The sequence below is a fragment of the Mesoplodon mirus genome (genome assembly GCF_964341445.2).
Source record: "Mesoplodon mirus genome assembly, chromosome: 15".
Taxonomy (NCBI): Eukaryota; Metazoa; Chordata; class Mammalia; order Artiodactyla; family Ziphiidae; genus Mesoplodon; species Mesoplodon mirus.
The window spans coordinates 80,567,485-80,593,932 of NC_138991.1; the positions used below are offsets into that span (position 1 = coordinate 80,567,485).

The 26,448-nt window shown below is 40.1% G+C and overlaps 1 protein-coding gene across 3 annotated transcripts in view; it reads left to right on the top strand.

The window, feature by feature from the left end:
• The window catches only part of MACROD2 (mono-ADP ribosylhydrolase 2), a 1,980,208-nt gene that overhangs the window by 1,790,370 nt on the left and 163,390 nt on the right, over positions 1-26,448 (top strand). For 2 of the 3 annotated variants that reach the window (XM_082645906.1, XM_082645908.1), the window contains exons 9-10: positions 230-311; positions 20,737-20,781. In XM_082645906.1, coding sequence (XP_082502032.1) covers positions 230-311; positions 20,737-20,781 — 127 coding nt within the window. The remainder of the gene's footprint in view (positions 1-229; positions 312-20,736; positions 20,782-26,448) is intronic. The other variant, XM_082645907.1, reaches the window with a different exon arrangement.

The window sequence follows — 26,448 nt, forward strand, 5'->3', positions numbered from 1 at the left end:
TTCTCACACACACACACACACACACACACACACACACACACACACACACACACACACACACACACACACACACACGAACTCCACTCCACTCATTCCTGTCATGTAGTTAGCAGTGTAGCACCAAAAATCTGTGGGATGTTTTCTGTTTTTTTTTTTGTTCCAAGACCATGTTCTGGGAAGGCATTTGCCATATTTCCTTTCACTTTAAGTGTCTATTGTTTGCCTCTAGGTGGATCGGATCATCTTCTGTGTCTTCCTAGAAGTCGACTTCAAAATCTACAAAAAGAAAATGAGCGAGTTTTTCCCTGCAGGTGAGTAAAGCAATTTGTTTCCTTTGAAATTGGAGGTTGAAAAAGTCAGGGCATCACTTAATAATTCTACTACTTTATTTTGCCTTTTAAATGTTGTTACAAGTATGATTTCCATCCACCAGTCACACCTGGCAACTTGTATCTTAGATTTTAAGATCTAAAGGAGGTGACGGGAAATCTAGGCTCTGGTCCTCTTCCTCTTACCAGGTCATTGTGTTGTCTTGGGGAAGTCAGTTTATCTCTTGAGTGAGGGGCTGGACCAAACGGCATTTCCTAAATTACATGACCTGTGATTTCTTCCTCACACTTGTAAGTTGTCCAGGCCTGTGCCTGTACCCACCGTGTTAAACGTGTTGGAAATTGTAAGCAGCCCATTTATATTTGTAGTCACAATTCAAGCTGTTCTTGCATTCCATCCCTCTTCTCCCCAGTTTTCTCTGCCCAAATTGCAATGAAGAAAAAGTCCTTTCTAGGGCAATCTGAAAAAGGTAGTCTTTCATCTTATTTCACACTTCTTTTTAGAAAGTAGGAGAAACCTCCAGGTTTTTAAAGAACCTTGAGTGAATTGATTTACCTCAACAGAATGTGTGATCAGCTGAACCTGGTTCATTTGAATATTGCCCCCCACTGTTCCTCTTCCAGCCTGTGAAAGCTGAGGCTTATTTAATACCTTGTTATTTTTATGGTGCCGTTTAAGTCCCGGTGTCCTAAGCACTTTCCTCAGCCATGATGAAGAATGGCTTCCAGGGAATTTCAAGCTACCATGAGCATGAGTTGGTGCCTGCCTTTCAGAGAGATTTTTTTTTGAGGATTTCATGTCCATCTGAAGTGGTCTTTCATGTAACCAGTGACTCTGGCAGGTAGAAAGGAGTGGATGATGGGTGCCGGTGCCCAGTTACCTTCTTTAGCAGCCTATTGGAGCCCCCCACCCCATAGAGAGGATGCCCCACCCACCTGCAGATCAGGGTAGGACATAGAGCTACAGGACAGCTACAGAAAACTGCTGGAGATGTTCAACACTGTGCAAATGATCAAAATGGGCTAAGTTCTCCTGGGTGATCTGAAGTCCTCCCTGATTTTATAATTGAAAGGTGAATCTGCTAAGTGTATTCCATTTGGGATTTTACAGTCTCCCCCAAGTGGAATGTAACATAAATCCAGAAGAATCCCATATGATAAAGAAGACCAGGGTTGTGGTCTTTTTGCTCTTTTTCCTCCTTCTCCTTCTTCCCCTCCTTGTTTCACTTTTATTCATTTTTTAAGCAACTCGGTGTTTTACGGAGTGTAAAGCACATAATAGCTGTTTAACAAGTAATTGTTGACATGACTTGAATTTAATAAATTCTCCTCCCCATAATCTCATGGCTTCTTTCTGTTTCAGTCTCCTTCTTCCATCCTCTCTCTTTATTTCCTACATAATCACAGTGAGCAGGTTGTGCCTACATTTCTGCATTTTTAAGTATTCTTAAAAGAAAGTGTCCATTCATGTAAAAAATGCAACTTGCTATGGTGTGCAGTTGCAAATGTCTTGTCAGCATCACAGCATGATTTATAAGATTTTATAAATTTTGGATTCCCTGATATGTTTGGAAATAATGACATCATATTCATTTGTATGCCTCCTAAAATGAAAACTTGTTTTCACTCTAACATATGATAAAAATAATTGTATAAGTATGATCCATTGCTATTAAAACAAATCCATCCATCAGCAGGTGTTTCCAGTGATGCAAAGCCAAAAATCATATTACAAGTTTTTAAAAATGGGACAGTTTTAGTGGTCTAGAATATATTAATAACTATGCAAATAAATTATTGTTTGAGAATTACTACTTTAAATAAATCCAAAATGCATCTTAGCACTCAAGCGAGTGAAATAATAATAAAATCATCCCCAGTTTCACATCAGTGCTTTGAATCATGCCATGCTCATGAAATTATTTCCATTGCACATTTATAATAGTAAGTACATTTTTAAACTAAGTGTCAAAATCCTCCAATATTGTTGAGTATTTCTGCAATGCTGAGGCATCAGCCATTTGTAAATTCTAAATATGCACTATGAAGTAAAAGTGACTTCTAATGGAATATGTGACTGCTAATATAGATGATATACATTATCTGTTCACAATTTGAATTTATGGTTAATTCATAACCATACCATCTTTGATTGGAATATAATTTTTCTGACTTGCTATATATTCCCCCTGGAGTGACTTCAGAGTTTCTCTAACTAGTCTTCTTAACCATTCTGAATGCAATAATGATCATAGTTTAGGGGAAAAAAAGGCATTTTTATATTTAACCAAATCTCTGTGTTTGGGGGTACTTTAATCCCATGTCTTTAAATTTCATAATTGAGACTCTAAGACAAAATGAGAAAACAATAAAAGTTAGTCTAGAAATGATCATAATAAAGATATAACACATGCATGACTACTACCTAATATTGATGTTAGGAATAATAGCTAACACTTAGGGCTTGCTTTCTATCAGCCATCAGATATGTGGGCTAAACCAGTTACTCTTCATGATAACTCTAAGAAAGTGGCACCATCTCAACCCTCCTTTTTAGATATGGAAAATGATGCACACTTCAGAAAAGTGAGACATACAGCTAGGAAATGACAGCTGTATTTTAAAATCAAGGATGGTATCTGTCATTGCACAAGTGATACGAGCATCTTCAGAGAAGGCTGGGATGCATTTGGAGCGTTGAGAAAGTCTCCCTAATTTCATCTGATGCCTTTCACTTTTCTAATCTGCCATGCTTCTCTTTCCTCTAATATCTGAATATTTCCTCATGAAACATTTTCTAATACGAGTCAGATTGGTACTTTATCATAGATTTCAAAATCAAATTCCATCCAAATCATCCAAGTAGTACAGTGCTATTATCTGTAGGCAAGTGGCACCAGCAAGCAAAAAGGACCATGGGAGAAGAGGGAAAATGTGGAAAATGCCTGTATTAGTTTACCAGGGCTGCCAGAAAAAAGTACCACAGATTGGATGAAATTTATTTTCTCACAATTCTGGAGACCAGAAGTTCAGAATCAAGGTGTCAGCTGGGTTGGTTTATTCTGAGGCCTTTCTCCTTGGCTTGTAGATGGTCTTCTTTGCCCTGTGTCTTCATGTGGTCTTCCCTCTGTGTGTCTCTTTGTCTTAATCTCCTCTTCTTCCAAGGACACCAGTCATACTGAATCAGGGTTCACCCAAGTGAACTCATTTTAACTTCATTATCTTTTTAAAACCCTATCTCCAAATAGTCACATTCTGAGGGACAGAGGGTTAGGACTTCAACATATGAATTTTGGGGGACACACTTAGCCTGCAATAAGGCCCATGATGGAAATGCAATAGGAACCTCAGAGGAAAGAAACCAGCAATGTTTTTTTTTTTCCAGCTGTTTTATATCTTTCTGTGGGTGAAACACATAGGACTTTTTTCCTTCCGGGGGTATTATTTGGAAGTCTGGTGTGGCAGCTTTATGGAATTACCATACATTTTGGTTGCAAATAATTTATATTTACAGTGTGTCATTTCATAGACTATAGCAAACAATGTTTATATGATTCAAGTCAGAAATCTCTTTGTTCTTTACATAAAAGGTTTGGATTTTTCAGTGTGTAGGATTTATCATGTGTAGTTTTCACTGAATGTAGAAAACACAACATAAAAACACAATTTCTGATCTTGAATATGGAAGTCTTTTTTTTTTATTGGAGTCTTAAGTCCTAACAGAATTTAGGAATGTTAATTTTCCTCGTAATAACAATGTCAGATTCACAGCTTTGAGATTATATCAAAGAATCCTGATGCTGGAAACTTGAAAGATGTCATGGTCAAACCCACATTCTCCCCAACTTGAGGGAAAGTCACATTTGTTTACTGTAGGTGTTCCTAACTAGAGGTGATTTTGCTCTTCAGAGAACATTTTCAGACATTTTTGTTTCTCACAACTGGAGGAAGGGAGTAGCTACTGGCAACTAGTGGGTAGATGCCAGGGATGGGGCTAAACATCCTATAATGCATAAGACAGCCTCACCCAGCAGAGAATTCTCCAACCACAGATGTTAATAGTGCAGAAGTGGAGAAACTGTGGTACTGTAACCGTCTGTCTCTTACCATTCAGGCCACCAAGGCAGACTTTGCCTTTGGATTGGGTTTATTTCTGCCTGTTAATGTCTTACCCAAACTTATCTGTCTAGCTGGATGTGGAACCTGTGCCCTCAGCCCGACCTCTGACTTCCTAGATTCATGACCCTCTCTTAGTCTAGACTTCCCTCTCCCCATTTACTCTGGACCCACAGATTTCTATGTTACCCCCGCCCCACTGCCTGGTTCTCCCAGCCCCAGCTCACTCCTGGTATCAGTCATCTACATCAGGAAATCCAATGTAATGGTCTCAGAAACTGTGATTAAGTGTTATGTAGGTTTTATACACCTAATGAATAAGTGTGGAGGTGAAGGCTAATACACAGAACAAGGAAGGACAAATTCACCAATTTTTCTCTCTGTATACCTCAAGCAAGGCTTATTACGTCTCTGGCTAAAAGTTTTCACCTTTATCACTGACCATTGGGTTAGTGACCATTTGTTGATGAAATTACCTTGTGAACTGACAAATATATTTGATATTAGAAATCTTCCATTCCATACCAGTATCCAAGCTCAACTGATTCATTCACAATGCAAACAGCTATGACTAAAAACTTTACCCATATTCTGTTTATTTTTGACCCTGAAAGCAATTAGATTTGCCCAGTTTTTTTTCCAGTTAGGAAATTTATATAGTTTATACACAATACACATTTTGACTTATGCAGAGTTAAATATAATTAAAATATATCTTTCAAATAGTAACTAGCTGAGAAAACTGATAAAATAGGAAAATACTTCCAGGATGGAGATGTGTTCCTCCTAAACCTACCACTTGTCTCTAAGAGGAAGATTTGCTTTAGACAGATAATTTCATTTGTTTTTATGACTGTGACTCAAAAACTATTTGAGAAAATCTAATAGAAAAGAGGCTGAATTTTCCCCTGTTTTCTTGATAGACAGCAAAATAATGAGCCATTTGACCCACTAATATTTGGGGGGCATTTCTCAAGTACAGTATAAAATGATAACCTTTATAAAGTTGCAAAAATATCCAATGCCTTAAAAATGAGCTTGAGAAATGGTACATACATATAGAAACACATGTTTGATAAGTGTTAAATTAGTAGTAGATAAAATTAATACATATAGGAATAATAAATAAGTTTATAAATTATAAACTTTATTGGAGATGATTTTTGGCCTTAAATATGGATTTGCTTTGTTGGACATAACACAAAATCATTTGAATGAAAAATTCAAAGCATAAGTCAAGTTTGAGAGTTCTGCCTTGGCAACCTCTTAAATATTTAAACAGATCACAATGGCTGGCTAAACTGCATAGGCTTTATTCAAATATTGACGGATATGTTATTAATTTATTTTGAGTATGCAGACATATTTTGTTTCATGCTTTTTTCCTACTTAGACATAAAATACCATAAAGAAAATCCCAAATATAGACTTTGATGAGAATTATCATATCCTTTGATGAGAATTGTCATATCTTTTAACACATTTTCTAAACAAAACAAATGAAGAATCTTCTCAATCAGATTCCAGTTATTTTGGCCTCCTTAAAGTCTTCCAAATATGAATTAACTTGTATTGACACAAATATATCTTTCATTAGTTTTCCTGGCCATGTGTTTCTGTCATTTATTTCTGTCTAAATTTTATACACTCTTGCAAGGTAACTCCATTGGATTTTTATATTACGATTTCTTTTTTAACCTCTGTCTTGTCTCACCAATGAAAAGGTAAATTTGGAGAGAACACAGACCATTTCTGATATTCTATTGTACTTCCATAATCTGAAAAATTTCAAAATATGTGCTGGATGTTTATTAAAGTAAGTAAAAAGCTACCATAACCTTAAGCTGAAAGGCTATTTAACCGAAGCCTCAAGTAAAAAGTCTTTTTTTTTTTTTGAGATATCATAAGTATTGTTACCAGATCTAGATGAGGGGACAACACTTCTTTTCATATATTTTTCACCTTTAATCATGAGGATAGACTATTTCTCCAAGAATATTTTTCTAATATTATATCCTCTGGCAAACAGACACGATTTTTAAAAAATTTTTACCTGAATCTATTCTTCCAAAGCTAAAAAGAGAAAGGTATAGTCAGCCTTTCATATTCACAGGTTCCATATCTGTAGAGTCAACCAACCATGGATTGACATATTTTTTTAAAAAAATTTTCTTTAGGAAGTCCCTAAAAGCAAAACTTGAATTCACTGTGTACTAAGCATTTACATAGCATTTACATTGTATTAGGTACTATCAGTAATCTAGGAATGATTTAAAGCATATGAGAGGACAAGCGTAGGTTATATGCAAATAATACACCATTTTGTACAAAGGACTTGAGCATCCCGGGGTTTTGGTATCTGCATAAGATACCTGGAACCAATCTCCTTCAGATACTGAGTGATGACTGTATTCACCCTACCCCTCCTTCATCCCCCTTCTCACTCATTTTATAAGTTTTCCTCATCCACCATCAGTATTACATGCTTCCTGTGTGCCCAAGGCTTTGATCATGGCTGCATTTAAAATACAGTTCTTATAAGATGCCCGAAGTGGCAAGTATTGTACAGAACAGCTGGAAGACAATATCAGCAAATAATCAAGTACAGCACTGAAATAATCATAATACCAGGATTTCTGAGGCAAATACACACAAGAATCAGGGTGGTTAAGCTAAGTTTCATGATGAATGTGGCACTGCATTGGGCTTTAAAGGATGAGCAGGAGCAGAGAAGTGATGCCAAATGTTGTATAAGTGACCCAGAGGAAGAAGGTCAGTTCAGATGGGAGAATCTGGGAAATAAGTAAGATGGTTACATTCGATGTGTGAATCCTTGACTCAGAAATGGTGACACTCATCACCATGTAATAAGCAGTTGGGCATAAGAGTAAGCCTTTTAATGGGAGAGTAACATGACAGATCCTGTATTTAAGAAGGATTAATTCATTCCTCACTAAGAGACTGGCCTTCCAATAATAACCCAATGGCATAGGTTCATCATCTGCTTTTCTTGGGATGGTAGTGAACAGAGGCTGAAGAAAGCTCAGTCAGTTGCCCAAAGTCACATAATTGGGTATTTCTGACCTCCAATCCTTTCTACTATGCAATGTTTCTTCCCATAGCAATCCCAAAAATGTGGACAATTGTTTGAAGCTCGACTTTCTGCTAAAAGAAGTCATACATTATCAATTTGTTGTAATAGTGCTGGAGTTTCTGACAAGCGAGTGTGCCTCCAGCCACAGGGCATATCCACATTTCCTTCCTCTTCTTACCTGCTCCCCAGTCATCAGTTTTCCAAGAGCATTAATGAAGCACAGGATGCCATGATCTGCTAAGGTTTTCTTCACTCTTGCTGTTTCAGCACAATGGTCAGAAGGCCAAGCTTGAAGGCACTGGTGACAGGGGTGGTGAAGATCTGAAAAACCTAACTAATGACTAGTGAAGAGCCTAGTACATAGTCAAAACCATCTGTTTATTGGGGAAAACCCACTGGGCTTGTTATCACAAGAAACATTTTCTGTTCCTGTGACAACCACCTTAGAGCCGTGTGACTTTGTGCCTGTTGTTTAATCTTTCCATGCTTCAGTTTTGTCCTGTGCACACACAGTAATAGGATATTTCCAAACAGAATGAATAACAATGTAAATGAATATTCAGAGAGGTGTCTAGACCAAGGATCATACATTTTAAAATATGCGTGTTTATTTCTTATTATAATTTTAAAAGGAGGTATTTCAATGATTGTGACCTTCTTTTAAAATATATATATATAACCTCTTAAAATATATATATATATAACTTTTTATTACAATAGTAGTACAGATTTGTAGTAAAAAATAGAGAATCCAAAAGAAAAAATTACAAACCACCTTTTATCCTACAGTTCAGAGATGAATCACATTTTGTTGTTTATCCTTCAGGTCTTTTTAAATGAAAAAGGAAAACAACCAGAAATGCAGTTTTATAACTGCAGTGTGTCACATACCACAAATTGTGAACATTTTTTCATGTCATTATATATTCTTCCATAACATAATCTTAAGAGACCCAATGTTTACCCCAAACCATACTGTTGAACTGTGAAATTATCATTGCAAATTATTCTCTACCTGTTGAATAACACTTATAGAAAAACATCTTTATAGGTAAACATTGGCACACATCAACATTTTTTTTAGAATACTTTTCTAGAAGGGGCATTACTTTTTCAAAATGCATACAAAATCAAGATGCTTCTGTCAAATCAGCCATTGTGTTGCGGCCCTATGGGTGAGCGTCATGTACTCAGGGGACATAATTCTCAGAGTCAAAAATATGAACAATGACACCTCATGTTGAACAACCTGAGTATCTTAGTCCTTTCGGGCTAATATAACAGAAAACCGTAAGCAGGAGTCTCATAAACAACAGAAGTTTATCTCTCACAGTTCTGGAGGCTGGAATTGTGAGATCATGGTGTGAGCATGGTCAGGTTCTGGTGAGGATCCACCTATGAGTTGCAGGTGTCCGTTTTCTCATTGTATCCTCACATGGTGGAAAGACAGCTCTCTGAGGTCCCTGTTATAAGGGCACTAATCCCATTCATGAGAGCTCCACTATCATGAATGGGATTATCTCCCTAATTACCTCCCAAAGTCTTACCTCCTAATACCATCTCACTGGGGGTTGGGATTTCAACATATGAATTTGGGGAGAGCACAAACAGTCCATTGTACTGAGTTTACATTCTCATGAGCAGTGTGTAAGAGTTTACTTTTCGGACTTCCCTGGTGGCGCAGTGGTTGAGAGTCCGCCTGCCAATGCAGGAGACACGGGTTCGTGCCCCAGTCTGGGAAGATCTCACATGCCACGGAGCAACTAGGCCTGTGAGCCATGGCTGCTGAGCCTGCGCGTCCGGAGCCTGTGCTCCACAACAGGAGAGGCCACAACAGTGAGAGGCCCATGTACCGGAAAAAAAAAAAAAAAAAAAAGAGTTTACTTTTCCCCCAGTCTTCCCAATGGTGTATATTCTTATGTTATCAATTTTATACATGAAATAAGCTAATTAATGGGTAACAAAGTGCATTTCTTTTATTACTAGTATAGCTAATCCCCTTTTTCAGTTGTTTGTTACATCTCTAAATGTCTTATGTGAAATTGCTAATCATATCTTTTGCACATTTATATTGACTATTTCATATTCATCTTATTGATTCGTAAGAACTGTTTGTATATCAAAACTATTAATCTTTTCAAATGTGTGTTGCAAATAGTTCCCCAGATTGTCATTTGTCTTCGTGATGTTAGATATTATTCTTTTATAACCAAAACCAAGAGGAAAGGTAGAAGTAAAGACAAAAGAAAGATGAAAGAAAATGTAAAATAAAAGGGGGAGGAGAATAGAAAGAAGGGAAGAGGAGGAGATGAAAGGAAGAAAGAATTAAGGTTAAAAAAAAGAAAGCAAAGAAGAAACCTTTTTATACAAGAGAATGAAGTTGAAAACTAAAAACTCACAAGAGTCCTTGATTTTAATCCTATGTACTTGATCCCATAGGACATCATTATTTCTAAATGGAAATGTTCTTAGTTCTTCTCCTCAGATATTTTTTTTGCAAAGCAATCTGCTTCCTGATTTACTGGATGTGGTAGGAGGAGAGATGCCTTAACCACCCCTCACCCCGCAAAGGTGCCTTCATCCCCAGAATTTGTGAATATGTTAGGTTACATTGCAAAGGGGGAAATAAGATTGCAGATGGAATTAAAGCTGCTGATTAGCTGATATTAAAATAGGGATGTTATCCTGGATTATCTGAGTGAGCCCATATAATCACAAGCATCTGTAAAAACTGGGAGAGGGAAGCAGAAAGCAGAGAGCCAGAGGGAGACATGACTGGAAGCCTGTTCAGAGAGAGGCAGCGTTGCTGGCTTTGACTGTGGAAAAGGGCGCCACAGCTAAAAGGAATGTGGGTGGCCTCTAGCAGCTAGAAAGCTGAAGAAACAGATTCTCCCCCAGAGCCTCCAGAAAGGAATGCAGCCCTGCTGATGTCTCGATTTAGCCCAGTTAGATCCACATCAGATTTCTGACCCACAGAACTGTAGCATAAGAAATTCGTGTTGTTTTAAGGCACTAAGTGTGTAGAAACTTTTTATAGCAGCACCAGTAAACTAATCCATCAGTTGTCTTTGAATAAGGAAAAAAACACAAGCAAAGCTGTTGACCCAGTCTGAATTTTACCTTTTTTTTTAAATGGCATACTCAGTGTATAGAAAAATCTACAGAATGAAAGAATTCAAATTTTTCTTTAATTATGCATATTTACGGGAACTTGGCACTTTTGTGCTCATTTGTACACTTTTAATGTCTGGATTGCATCGATGGTTAGAATTATACAAGACGTGCTTTCTGTAATGTGACATAAATGAGTTGATTGCCTTCTTAGGAAATGGGTGCTAACTATTTCCACTTGATGGGCCTCAAAAGCTACAAACACATTTTGCCTTCAATGAAAATCCAGTGAAGTGTTGCTGTAACCAAGCAGCCTGAATGCAGGAACAAGCAGCAGGCATAGACAGAAAGCAATCTGTCTCTTCAAACGGGGGGAATGTGCAGTGTGTGTAGCAAATGCTGATAAACAGCAGAACAAACAAAGACCTGGAAACACAAGCCTTGACTAAGCAGAGTTTGATCTCATTAGGAAGTTCTGATAAAAGATAAGACAAGGAACTTCCCTGGTGGCTCCAGTGATTGAGGATCTGCCTGCCAATGCAGGGGACATGGGTTTGATCCCTGGTCTGGGAGGATCCCACATGCTGCAGAGCCACTAAGTTTGTGCACCACAACTACTGAGCCTGCACTCTAGAGCCCGGGAGTCACAACTACTGAAGCCCATGTGCCCAGAGCCCATGCTCTGCAACAAGAGAAGCCACCACAATGAGAAGACTGTGCACCACAGCAAAGAGGAGCCCCTGCTCGCCACAACTAGAGAAAGCCCGCACGCAATGACAAAGACCCAATGCAGCCAAAAAACTTAATTAATTAATTTTTAAAAAGATAAGACAAAATGCTGCTGGGAGAAGGGGGGATGCTATAGGCATCTTTACAAAGCCCCCTACAAGGTGCTTTTGAAAGACACTTGGAACATCCTGGGTAGACTGGTTTCTGTTCTGTAGTTGAAAACATTGAGGCAAATGCAGGAAAAAGTAATAACTTTCGAGGAATAGTGTATGAATGAAATAATTCATAATAAGTCACACACAGAAATAAGAATAAAGATAAACAATAGAGTTTTTTTTAATGTTGAGCCTTCTTTCAATTTATTTTTATTTTTGGCTGTGTTGGGTCTTTGTTTCTGTGCAAGGGTTTTCTCTAGTTGTGGCAAGCGGGGGCCACTCTTCATTGCGGTGCGCGGGCCTCTCACTATCGTGGCCTCTCCCGTTGCGGAGCACAGGCTCCAGACGCGCAGGCTCAGTAGTTGTGGCTCACGGGCCTAGTTGTTCCGCGGCATGTGGGATCTTCCCAGACCAGGGCTCAAACCCGTGTCCCCTGCATTAGCAGGCAGATTCTCAACCACTCAACCACTCTAGGGAAGCCCTAGAGTTTTTTTAAATTTATTTTATTGAAGTGTAGTTGATTTACAATGTTGTGTTAATTTCTGCTGTACAGCAAAGTGATTCAGTTATATATATATATATATATATATATATATATATATATATATATATTCCTTTTCATATTTTTTTCCATTATATTTTATTATAGGATGTTGAATACAGTTCCCTGTGCTATACAGTAGGACCTTGTTGTTTATCCATCCTGTGTATACTAGTTTGCATCTGCTAATCCCAAATTCCCAATCCATCCCTCCCCAACACCCCTCCCTTTTGGCAACCACAAGTCTGTTCTCTATGCCTGTGAGTCTGTTTCTGTTTCATAGATAAGTTCATTTGTGTCATATGTCAGAATCCACATATAACTGATATCATATGGTAATTGTCCTTCTCTGTCTGGCTTACTTCACTTAGTATGATAATCTCCAAAACCATCCATGTTGCTACAAATGGTATTATTTTCATTCTTTTTTATGGCTGAGTAGTATTCCATTGTCTATATGTACCACATCTTCTTTATCCATTCATCTGTTGACGGACATTCAGGTTGTTTCCATGTCTTGGCTATTGTTAATAGTGCTGCTGTGATCATTGAGATGCATGTATCTTTTCAAATTATAATTTTGTCTGGATATATGCCCAGGAGTGGGATCTCAGCATGGGTCTTTGAAAAGTTGTCTGTCTCCTTCCCTTGCTATTCACTCTGTAGTCCACAGCAATCACGCAATTCTCTCTGCCCTGCTACCGCCACTGTCTTTGTGGAGGTTATCAGAACCCCTTCAATGGGTGGAGTTTGGTTATTGAAACCAGTGCATATTTGATCACATGACTCCGCATGACCTTTTGCAACCTTTATCTTACTCTCCTGGGCAGCCTTTATCCTGTTGACCATTCTGTCCTCCAGTTCTCTTCCTGCCAGCCCTCTCTGGTATCCTCACTGCACAGGGCCATCTCCAGCCAGGAGTCCCTCAGCATCTCCCCCTCAGCACATCTAAAACTAAATCCAAAGTCTCCCCCCGACCCCATCTTCCCTCTCCTGAACCCCATATCTCAGTAATTGGTACCATCATGTACCTAGTTGGCCAAGCCAGGAACAACAGAGCCATGCAGTTTTCTAAGCAATGCCTTTTATTTATTCATTTATTTATAAAGTAATGATATTTGAGAGTTCCTCTAGACCAAGGACCAGCTTGGGGTGGGGCGGGGGTGGGGGGAGAAAAAACAATTTTGGCTTTTTAAAAAACTTTCTCCTGACCCTCTCAATGACATTGCATAAAGTGGAGTTAGCAAGTTGTTAGGTCCAGAGGGTCCTAGTTTTCAACCCCATGGCAAGATGCTCACTCTGAGGAATTCCTCTTTATCAGTCATTCTTTGCTTGGAATTTCTGTTTTGTCAAGTTTCTCAAGAAGCCATGAGGATACCCATATCTTCCTTACTTCATGGAAATCCTAAAAAGCTTGGAGCACTTTATTTTTGCTAATATTTCTTTTCTCTGCAAATACAAATTGCTCCTAGAAGCCCTGGATAATGAGTTATTTAAAAGATAAGGGATGCAGAAGCAGCCTGTGGTTTGAAAATCAAGCATTAAGAGAGAGGACTTGGATGCACATGAAATAAAAGCCAGAAGAAGATCATCTCAATTGTTCTGCTTGACAGACTTGCCCATATGTGTGGGTGTCCCTGAAATTTTTTTTTTTTTTTTTTTTTGCGATATGCGGGCCTCTCACTGTTGTGGCCTCCCCCGTTGCGGAGCACAGGCTCCGGATGCGCAGGCCCAGCGGCCATGGCTCACGGGCCCAGCCGCTCCGCGGCATATGGGATCCTCCCAGACCGGGGCACGAACCCGTATCCCCTGCATCGGCAGGCAGACTCTCAACCACTGCGCCACCAGGGAGGCCCGTCCCTGAAATTTTGAGGAGGATATTGTATGATCTATTTCAAGTACCTGTCGGTTTTTTGTCCCCCCCTTGGGAGTGGAGAGGCTGCCTTAATAGCCCATGAAGGTAACTTTTTCCTTTGTAACACACTGCTTTTTCCATGCAACCCACAGGCCTCTTTAAAGCTACAGCTAGTGTCCATCCATGTACATGTCCCTCAGCCAATCTAAGGGTCCTGGCCGTGGACCATGATAACCATGCCCTCCAGCTACATGCTAGCTGGGTGATTTCAAGCACGTATATCTTATAAAGAGAATAACTGTTTCTTACTCTCAACAACCATGTGGTGTGGGCATCCCTTCCCAGCATCAGTATTGGTTAGACATCCAAGTTATCTCAGCTTGGATATAAAATGAGACAGCTACTGTTTTTGAATGATTCTCCTCTCCAGCACACAGATAGTACTTTTTAAGATCAGCTTACATGAGCATCACCTGCAGGGCTGATTAAAACAGAGTGCTTGATCCCTCCCCCAGAATTTCTGATTCAATAGATCTTTAGTGGGACCCAAGAATTTGCATTTCTAACAGGTTATCAGATGATAATGATACTGCTGGTCCAGAGACCACACTTTAGCCTGAAGTTCTGTGGGGTTTTGTAGTCTGTTTGTTTGTTTTTTATTCTTTTTACTTCCCCCAAAGACTGCATTAATGATGGGAACTCTAGGCAAGTACAGGAGTAAGGCATGTCCCAAGCCATTGCAAAACACATGGTATACTTTGTTTTTCAAAGAAGTGTGGGACTGTTTGTTACTGAGAAATGAGCTGCTTCTCTGAAGACAGATATCTTTAAGACAACAATCTTTCATAGTAACTCCATCTCCCATAAAAGATGAAGTAGACTGACGTTAAAGTAGGTTACATGCTTCCTTATGAAGGAGTTTCTGAAGTGCATAAAGCTAGGTGTTACTGAAAACTGCTTATTCATGGGAAACTAGTTGTCTTTCAAATTTGTTTTTGACCAAAATAAGAACTTTAGTCATATTTGTACTTTTATGCAGAATTCAATAGGATAATCTGACAGAGAATGATGTACTGAATAAAAATTGTATCCATTCTGAAACTGACATCAAAGTACCCCTTAAGATGAAATGAAGCCTTAGTCTCTGGGTGGTCTCTGCTGAGGAAGGCAAGGGGATTTTCTGGAATTGGCATTTCTGAACACACAGAGCAATAACAGCTGATGGATTGCTCTCTATTTTGAAATGGTATCACTCTGGCTGAGAACCTTTTTTTTTTTTTAATTTATTTTTGGCTGCATTGGGTCTTCGTTGCTGCACGCGGGCTTTCTCTAGTTGCAGGGAGCAGGGGCTTCTCTTCGTTGCGGTGCGTGGGCTTCTCATTGTGGTGGCTTCTCTTGTTGTGGAGCACGGGCTCTAGGCATGCGGGCTCTAGTAGTTGTGGTTCGCAGGCTCAGTAGTTGTGGCTCGCAGGCTCTAGAGCTCCGGCTAAGTAGTTGGGATGCATGGGCTCAGTTGCTCCTGCGCATGTGGGATCTTCCTGCACCAGGGCTCGAACCCGTGTCCCCTGCATTGGCAGGCAGATTCTTAACCACTGCGCCACCAGGGAAGTCCCTGGCTGAGAGCCTTTTATTTTTGTCCTCTAATGAAGAAGTATGATGTTTGAAGAACTGTTAAAAAGGGCAGATCTCTGCCCATGCTCCATCCATCTCTTAACTGCTTCCCAATTTTGAGTGACATGACTCCCCATTTCCATAGGCTATCATCTTCTTTTTTTTTTTATAAAGATTTTTTTTTAATTTATTTATTTATTTATTTATTTTTGCTGCGTTGGGTCTTCGTTTCTGTGCTAGGGCTTTCTCTAGTTGTGGCAAGCGGGGGCCACTCTTCATCGCAGTGCGCGGGCCTCTCACTATCGCGGCCTCTCTTGTTGCGGAGCACAGGCTCCAGACGCGCAGGCTCAGTCGTTGTGGCTCACGGGCCTAGTTGCTCCGCAGCATGTGGGATCCTCCCAGCCCAGGGCTCGAACCCGTGTCCCCTGCATTAGCAGGCAGATTCTCAACCACTGCGCCACCAGGGAAGCCCTATCATCTTCTTTTATACATTGTCTTTTGGTTCCTGCTTTTGTTCAAAAAAAATTCTTGCTAGAAATGTGTTGCATAACTATGGCTCAGGTGAGCACATTATATAGAATAACGTTGAACTAAAGTGGATTTCATTCATAAGTAATGGCACTTTAGGTACTTTGTGGGCCAAAGTACTCTTGCTTGATTTTAACACAAATACCAAAATATTAAGGCATTTATTTTTAGTAAATTTCTCTCATGAAAACATGTTCTCACTCAAAAGATGGTATGTCATTCCTCTGCCTAAAGTTGCTTAGTTCTCAGGATGAATTTAAAATGCTTTAACCTGATATACTAATCAAGATTCTTCATAGAAACAGAACCAATGATATGTGTAGGGAAAGAGATATAAGGAATTGGCTCCCACAGTTATGGAGGCTGACATGTCCCCAGATCTGCAGTTGACAGGTGGAAACCCAGGAGAGCTGATGGTCTCGTTCCAGTAGGAGTTTGAAGGCGTAAGAACCAGGAGGGCCAAGAATGTAGTTTCAGTCCAAATGCCAACAGTCTTGAGACCCAGAAAGAGCCCATGTTCCACTTTGAGTTCAAAGGCACAAAACATTCAGTGTCCCAGCACAAAGGTAGTCTGGCAGAAGGAGTCCCCTCTTACTTGTGGGAGGGTCAGCCTTAACAGATTGGTTGAGGTACATCCATATTAGGGAGAACAACCTGCTTTACTCAGTCTATGGATTCAAATGTTAATTTCATTCAGAAACATCCTCCCAGACACTCCCAGAATAGTGTTTGGCAAATGTCTGGGCACTCCATGGTCCAGTCATGTTGATACATAAAAATTAACTGTCATATTCAGCATGGAGCATGGAAGATCCTTTAATAGCTAGAACAGATCACTTTAACCATAGTTCCTCCTGTAACTCTTCCCTTCAGCCATTCAGAGCTAGTTTTATTTCCATAAAAGCATCTTGGCTATTCATATCCAGGTGTTTTTAGCTGCTTTTCCCTCTGCTTGAGTGCGATTACCCTTGTTGCGATTACCCTTGTCTTAGTTTGAATACCCATACCCCACCCCGGAAGCGGACTTGAAACACAAATTCAAGTGGAAATCATTTATTTGAGAGAAAATATCAGAAAACACCAGCAGGGGAGTGGAGAAGCAAGGCAAGGAAGGGAAGGAAGGCAATAATGTTAAGTTTTAAGCCCATTACCACTAGACCACTGAGACTCAATACTATGGTTGGGATTGGGGAGATTCTAGGAGACAGTGTAGAACATGCCACGTGAGAAGTAAGGGAGCTGGAGGCCTTATATGCAAATCCTGTCAGTCATTTTGTGAAAGGCTGCCCTGGGCAGGGGATGGTAATTCCATGACACAGCAATTCAGAGAAAGCCCTCAGGCAAAGATACCCAGGGGCTGGTGGCTGGAGGTCAGGCTGGCAAAGCACTGAAGCGTGAAGGAGGTATAGGCAGGTATAGGCAGGGCACCCACACCTACTGGGCACCTAGTGCAGCTTTCACTTCCCCCTAGCTAACTCCAGCTCACCCTTTGGACTCAGCTTAAGCCTCACTTCTTCTGGAAACCATCCATAGACCTCTCTGGCTTAGCTGCCTCTTGTCTGTTTCCCAATAGAACTTCTGCTCACCTGCATCAGGGAATCTGTTACTTCTTCTTCTGATTGTTGTCTTACTTTTCTATGCCACCCACTTCTTTGTGAACTATTTGAGGGAAGGGACTGTCACCTTGTATCTCCAGGGCTTTGCATAGTTCTGGCACATGGTGTTGGCCAATAAATGGTTAGGTAGTAAAAGTAGTAATCATAATGACATGATAACAGTAACAGCCAGTATTTATTGATCGTTCCTTCTGTGCAAGCACTTTACATGTATTACTAGCTCTAGAAGAATGGTAATTTTATTAACCCTATTTTCCAGATGAAGAAGCTGAGGAGTAGGTTTACATAATTTGCCCAAGTTTGCCCAGCTATACATAGTTTGGCCTGGAAGTGAACCCAAGCAGTCTGAATATAGGTCCTGGATTTATTCTTAACTTCTGTATGAATAAATGAGTGAGTGAGTGAATGAGTGAATGAATGAATGAATAATAATAACACCAAGTCTGATCCTTCAGCACCTTGGGAACATTTTGGGGATGATGCTATCAGTACAGTCTATAAAGTTCAAATATCAACTCTGATGTCACATTTCTGAGAACCCTTCCCAGTAGCCTTGACTGGAAGCATCTGTCCCTCCTCCGGTACCTTTTGTAATGGCACTGACTATTCCCTACCATATGTTCAAATTTCTCTGTGTGTCTTAGTTTCCTTACTATTGTTAAGTTTCTAGATAAGTTTCCACTTAAGTGTCTGATTCATCTTTGTATTTTCTGTTTCCCCAAACACCAAGCCTTGCACCTACTAAGCTACCAATGAGTGTTTGTTAGAAGGACAAATGGACACCTGGGGGACAATCAGAGAGATGTTGGACGTTTCCTTTATTTTCCCCTAGAAACTGTACAGACTCTTTTCCATCCCACTCTGAGATTCCAGAGAGTCTGTTGTCATGGAGATGGTTCTAGATATTTTAGTCGGTTCTGGAAAATAAAATTCTGTTTAAATATATTAAGTTCAGAAAAGAATCTGTGAAGAGTTTACTTTGTAGCATTTAGATAATCATTTGGTTAGAAATCACATTTCTAAGAAATAGCTATTCTTCCTCTTAAAATTATATTCATAGAAAGAATGAAAGAAAGAAATTATGCAGAAAATCACTAATGTTTCTAACAGTCTGAATGGAAGAAAATTTACTTCTTTAAAATTTAACTGTGACCATCAAGAATTACCCTTGTAACACCTCAAATTAAAGGCATTTTCCATTCCTACTAGTATATTGCTAATCGTCATTAATAATTAATACTTAGAAGAGTACCATATTGAATAAATTTGGCTAGGAAGTTGCAAATCTTTACTGAGTCCTTATTGTTTACAGACTATCTTCTAGATACATGCTGTCCTAATATGTAAGAGATACTTAGAAATATAAACATAAGAATTCTCCAATTTGACTAATAAAATATCAGAGAAAAGTAAAAAACAAAGCAAAACAAAAAAAGTCCGAAATTTAATTCAGCAGAAATTTCTTTATTGATTCTACTGTGTAATCAATTGCATTAGGTGCCAGGGAATACAAAGGAACATAAGACATAAGCTTTATCTTTGAAGAATTTATGACCTAGAAATGGGTCTATGGAAGACAGGTAGGCTAACAAGTAACAAGACTGTGGGATTTGATGGTAATAGTAACTATTATTTAGTACTTAATGATGTTTCAGTAGCTGTCCTAGTACTTTATGTGGTATTATCTAATTTAATCCTTATAGCACCTCTCTGTGGGAGGCACTGTTATTATTCCCACTTTACAGCTGATGAACCTGAAACTCAGGAATATTAGGTAATTTCTCCAAGATCAGATACCTAGTAAATGAGTGGTTATAGGGTCCAGTATGCACATCTAAGCCTAAAGGTCCTTAAAGTCCATACTCAGAAGGCAGTAAAAGTAAGGTATCAAAGGGGACACTATTCAGATGTTATGGTGCCTCAGCCTGGCCTGGAAGGATGAGTGTGAGTAGAGGTGGAGAAAAGCATTTCTTCCGGGACTGAGGCAAGTATGGGAAGCTAAAGGAAACCTTAAAAAATGGGGGAGAAGGTCAAGTGTTGTCATGTGTGTAGGTGGCAGCATAGTGGAACAGGGGTGCTGAAACTGAGAAAGGTGTTTGGAACCAGATCTTGTTGGCCTTGAGTGTTACCCCAAAGAGTCTAGACTTTTCTCATTAGACAGAGAAGAATCACTGAATGGTTGTGAACAAGATCAGAACTGTATTTCAAGATTGATTTGGCAGCTATGTGTAAAAGGAATTGGTGTCAGGAGTGGGAAGAAGAAAAGGGCAGTTGGGAAACCGCAAAACAGGGAAGGTGAATGGCATTGAGAGCTGGAATTTGGGTTATAATAATGCGAGCAGAGAAGAAGAAACATGGAAATAGGACAGGATTTGGCACCTCCTAGATGTGAGGAACACTTAAGGAGAAGAGATGATAACACATATTAGTTCAGAAAAGCAAATATGTCATTCAGCAGGCAGAGGAAGCACACATCTGTGTCCAGTTAAAGGAACCTACAGTGGGAGATGAGATGAGGGGAGTTAAATGGGGATGGAGCAACTGGTGGGAGCACGTGAAAGCACATGGTTAAAGGTGTGGATTTGCGTGTGTAGCAAACAAGCACTTTTTCTGGTGCAATGCAGGGGTTGGACATTCTGTCAGCTTAAAACCAAATAGTGATGCCTGCATTTTCTCAGAAACTTGAGGTGAGCATACATACCTTTAATAAATGCAGAAAATGTGGCATTTAAAATCTGTGATTTTAATATTTTTAGGAATTAAAATGACCGAAGTGACCATATATAAGTTTGATAATTAAAACAAATTATTTCATATATAGTTTATTATAAATATGTAATAAGTTTTAAAGGAAATGTAAACCCTAGGTGTTAAATTGTGCTCGAATGTGTACACTTTCTTCTTAATTTAGCATGATAATATAAGACAGTAGAAAGGCATAATTTAACTCTCTCTTTTCTACTGTTTTCTTCAATTTTTTATTAGTCAAATTGGAGAATTCTGGTGTTTCTAGCTTTCATATGAGTTTTTCTTTGTTTTATTTTTTAATAGATGATAATAATGAAGAAGAAGACATTGACATGAAAGAAGATTCAGGTATTAAATTTATAATTTTATTCTTAGAGGATAGGCAAGGATCATTTTGTTGTTTATGTACACCTCATATTTTCCCAAGAAAGACAAAATAAGGTTAATAAAATAGAAATGTACACTCAAGGTTATAAAATAAGGAAATGTTATTATAAAATAACAGCTAATGCAGTTATGGTATTTAAACATTAAACTTGAATTTGAGCTTCCTGATAGCTAAGGTAAAAATGGAACATGATGTTGTAGTTAATAGAGGTGTGTAACAAATCACCCCCAAAACTTAGTGTCTAAAACACCCACTTATATGCTGAAATATTCTGTGGGTCAGGAATTCAGACCAAACACAGCAGGAGTGATTTGATAATACTACTCCACAAAATCTGAGGCCTCAACAGGAAGATTTAGCAGCTGGGGGTTAGAATCATCTGAAGATTTGTTCATTCATATGTCTGGCTGATGATTGACAGGGCTGTTAGCTGAGACCTAAATTGGGGCAGTTTTCTGAAGCACCTGTGCATGACCTCCTTCTGTGACCTGGGCTTCCTCCCAGCGGCCAGCTTCCTTTTGTTTTTTCTAGAGAGAGTGAGCAAGCCAGACGCATATCCCTTTTAAGACTCATCCTCAAGGATCCCATATAATTACTTCCACCAAACTCTTTTCTTTGGAGTGGTTATTCACAAGCCCACCCAGGCTCAGAGGAGGAGAGAATAGACTCAGTTTCCTGATGGGGAGCAGTGAGGTTCTACACAGCAGGAAGGACCTGAAAAATGGCTGAGGCCATCTTTGGAAAATGCGTTCTCTACATATGATGTATTGCTCTCATTATCAGAAAGTGAGATACATGCCTACTCCTCAAAAACAACCAGTGTTTGGTGAGAGAAATCTAGTGGTTAACAGCATTGGCTCTGGCCTGAGATCAATATGAACTTGATAGTGAATGCATGAAGCAATAGGACTGGATTCAATCCTAGCTCTTCCACTGAATGACTTTGAATTAGAGTTTTCTGTATAAGCCTCAGTTTACACTTCTGGGGGTCAATAACTCCTACCGTACATTCTTGTTTGGGGGACTAAATGAGATATCATACCTTGGACCATAGCAAATGCTCAGTGGATGATTGCTTTTTTCACTCAGTATATCAGACAGATATTAGAAGGCATAGGGCTTAAGTCTCTGGGATGAGAGCCCCATGTTTCTCATTTCAGCAATCACACTGCTCTAGACATGAAATGGAGCCAGTTTTCAAAACTGAAATAGATATCTTAGAGACCCTAATTTTGTGTGACCTCCTGTTGCTGCCAGAACTCCTTACAAATCACTGACAACCTGAGTCTGAGCAACTCCACGAACTCTTTAAACCGTGAGGCAGACAGTCTCGTTGGGCAAGGTTTGGTTAAGATCGTCCTTTTCCTTGTGAAGTTACATCTCTCCCTCACCTGACCTCCCACTGTCTTCATGAAGGAATAGCATCAGTTCCTTTCCTTCATAACAGTTCACTGGAACAGTGACTGTAGCTTCTATCCACTCTTGTTCCTGTGGTCTCCCCAGGACCATGGACTCAGAGGGCATGAGAAGCAGACGGAGGATCTCAAAGTCAGGGGCAGGAATGGAAGAGGTAGAATAGGGACTGTACAGCAGCTCTGGGTTCCCTACCTGTATCCCCTGGGCTCTCACTGTTGTTGTATAATACCAACAGCTTTCTAAGGAAAGTTCTTGTGACTTTCAGCTGAGTGCTTGTCTCTGTTCATGAAAGAAAACTCAAAGTACCAGGGAGTTAATTTCTCTGGAGCAGACCTCAGCCAAGGTTGGCCAACAGTTGATTGATCCAACCAGCCTCTTGCGGGACACATCTGAGGCATGTCCTAGACCAGTGCTGCCCAGTAGAAATACAACGGCAGCCTCAAATGTGAGCCTGATATATAATTTCATATTTTCTAGTAGTCACATTGAAAAGGGTAAAAAGAAAACAAGTGAAATTAACTTAATATTTCATGTAATATAATATATCAAAAATATTATCGTTTCAACATATAATCAATATAAAAATTATATTAGTCAGATATTTTACATTCTTTATTTTTCCATACTAAGTTTTTGAAATTTGTATGTATTTCGCACTCACATTCCAAATGAGACTATTCACATTTCAAGTATCATTGGCAAAATGTAGTATTGGACAGTGGGATTCTATACCATCGCCCAGAGGCTCCCAGCAGTATTGAGCCCTGATTGTCCACAACAGGACTTTCTCATTAACACACTAACTGGTTGTCCTCCCTTTCCAGTCTTACTTCCCTACTCCCCCTCTGGCGCTTCCTGAGGTAATCTCTCAAATTAAGTACTTGCACTCAAACCTTTCTCTCAGTGTCTTCTTCTGAGAAAATTCAACATAAGACAAGGGCTCTGCTTGCCTTTTGTAAGACATAAAGCCCAAGGCAAAGTTTCAATTAAAATATCAATTCCTGTACTTAGGTAGGATATCTTATTATTTAAAAGAACCATAGGTTGAAAAAAGACTTTAAGCGGTCACCCTATCTTAGATTCCATGAATTTAATATTAATGCTTGCATTTCATGTGTATGAATGTAGCCTGCTCATGTGAGGTATCACTGGAATATCCTTCAGTCATGGGGAGCACTGCCCTTTCAGCCAGACAGTTTAAGGAGCTTATCTTGCTAAGGATCATTTGCCTAAAGTGACATAAGTACACATTTCTAGGCAAAGGGAGTTGACTTCTTAATGAGATGCAGCTAGCTATCCAAACCGCTGAGTGAGTTCAAGGAAATCATTATTAATGCTAATGCAGAGCCCACAAGGTTGGAGTCAGCATTTGAGGTTTGGAGGCCTTACGTGGGTCATATTTCTGATTTTAGTCCCACCACGTGTCCTGGGGGTTTTGTCTCCAGCAGCTGGATTCAGCTGTTCATGTCACACTCAATGGCCCAAGGATGCTAAGTCACTCAGGCAGAATGGGTTTGGGAAGCTGTTCTCCATTCCCAACATCTGAGTGCTGAAATCATGGGGGACTGTGCGCAAAATGGGTCCATGGAGGCCCAGCTGGCCTTGCTGAATATTGGCGAGCAGGCTGGCTTCCGTTCAGTCTCACGCTCAGGTGTGCTGGTCTCTGAGAAGGGTGTGATTGAGCCTCCGAAGAGGCTGGCCTTCCCTCTGCCCTGCATCACCTCTTCTTCTCGTACAAGTAGAAATGCTGGAAGAATTTGTAAGAATACAGTTGACGCTAGTGAAGGGCTGCTTGGGTGAGAATCAACCAGCCAGCAAATGCTAATGAACGATAGTGGGTAATAATTTGGATATCAAGAACCAGTGAGGTGCTGGGAAACGTACTCTCTGGGTGGGGGGGGAGCCCCAATTTGAAGAGTTTTCAGAGTTCTTGGGTATAAATATGCCTACCATGGTATTGTTCGAGCTGCCAAACATGAGTCCAATGAATGTAGGACTGGAGGAGAGAGAGATCCAACCAGCTGGGGCAGTCTGGCTCAGATCAGCCCCAGCACACTTCTGCCGAGCCAGGTTTTGAGTGTGTACCTTGTGCCAGTCACTCAACATACATGAACTCACTTAAGATATGCACCAGCTCTAAGAGAAGGGGACTGTTATTATCCAAGGCTTAGGGGGAATTAGTTCCTTGGTTATATAGTAGAGACAGAATCCCAGTATCTAGGTCTAACCCGAAAGCTCACATTCTTAACGCTTGTGCTCCTGTCTCTAGACTCTAGTAGTAAAAGGAGAAGCAAAAGCATATCAAATGGTATCAGATAAGGTCATCCTAAGGAGAGGCCCTGCCCCCAAGGGAGGTGGTAGAAGCCGACTGACTCAAATGCCTAGGATCCTTTTTAAGTCCTTTAATTACTTAAGCCGAGCATAGTAAATGTTTCCCTATGTCCTTTCATTTCCAAGACCATGCACTCTTGAAAGGGACCGCAACCTGAGCCCCAAGGACAGAAAATCAGCAGCCACCTATGGCAGGTCAGCCACCTAAGAGCCAGGAGCACAGTTGAGCTCCTCAGGGAGCAAAGACATGCTCATAGCAACACCCCAGCGTTCCAGCCTCTGCCAGAAATAGAGGCAACAGAGACAGTATGATACAGTGTCAAGGAGAAGCATGGGGTGCTATTGAGGAATGTTCCTCTAGCCTCCCCCAGGCCAAGAGGGAGAGTAGAAACATGGGCACAGAGGCCATATGTAGCAGTGACTTTCATTTAAGTGTCTCCATAGGTGTTATGAAATGATACTATACTATGTCATAGACGACTGCTCGTAATTAACATGTATCCGTGCCCACCGACCACCCCAGGAGTGCCCTACGACTTCTTCAGAAAGGAGGCACTAATACTTTTGGGGTATGTAAATAGCTCAAAATGTGGGCAAATAGATGTCTTTTTAAACCTCACCCATTCCCCAAGAATTCCCATTCAAGTGGGAAATCAAGAAGGCAGAATTTAATTCTCAAAAACTCACTTTCAGGAAATGCTGGCTTGGAGTTGAACTCCCAGCAATGGAAACTCTCCTCTTGGTCCCAGTTGTAGATGATGCATTTCAGGGCATGGGAGAGTTAGAGTCTTCTCCCAGAGATATTGCAAGTGTTACTCTGCTCATTTTATGGATCCCTCTGAACCCAGCATCTGTGCTCAGTGAGCTGTTCCAAGCATCTCATTTCTGTTCTTGCTGAACCCATTCCGAAGGGTCAATATCCATCTCGCACCTGGTGACAGAAAGCTGAGGGAGTTGCTAATGTAGTCGCTGGCAACATTTTTCACCCTGGTCGTGGTAATGACCTGGGATGTGACTGCCTTGCAACCACAGAAAGCCTAACGCTAGTGCCCAAAAACCTTTGTAGTCCATAATGCCAGAGTTTTTAATAGCACATCTATCAAATGCATTTGTTTTGTTCTGTTCTTTTTATAATAAATGGGAAAAGAAAAATGAGTCGCCATAACTCTGTAGTGTAGTTATAGAATCCTGGAGTAGGTAACAGCTGCTAAAAGGGTGAGAATTACGCACAAGCCCCATTACATCTTGGCCTTAAAGAAAGGCCTGGGTGAAGGGGATATAAAACAGAATTTGAAATGAAATTCTCAAGGCACTGCCAGACACCAGTGACACAAGAGAGATTACGGAAGACAAATGCCCTTTCTCATGGAACTTATATTCTCAGAGTAGGGGGTGTTTGAGAAGGGAGACATACATTAAAGAAATAAACAAGGGGACAAGATAATTTCAGATACACCAGGTGATGTGTTTGCGAGAGATTTTCCTTGCAAGCACCCTTCAGGTTAAGTAGTCAGGGAAGGCCTTTCTTGGGGGCTGAATTTAATCTGAGATTAAAAGATGGGAAGGAGGTAGATATATGAACATATGTGTCAGGGGAAAGGCAGAGCAGCAGGTGTAAAGTTCCTGAGGCAGGAACCAGCCTAGAACTGATTGAAGAAATGATTGAAGGGAGTTAATAAATCTGAAGCCAAAGAGCAAGTGGGAGATGAGGCTAGTGTGGTAGGTGGAGCCCAAGTGACATGTTGTCCTGGACCATGGAATTGGATTTGGATCTTATTCTAAGAGCAATGGTTTTTAAACAAGCAAGCAAGTGATGTGATCTGGTTTATGTTTAAAAGATAATTCTGGCTGCTACATGGAGAATAGATTGTAAGGAGATT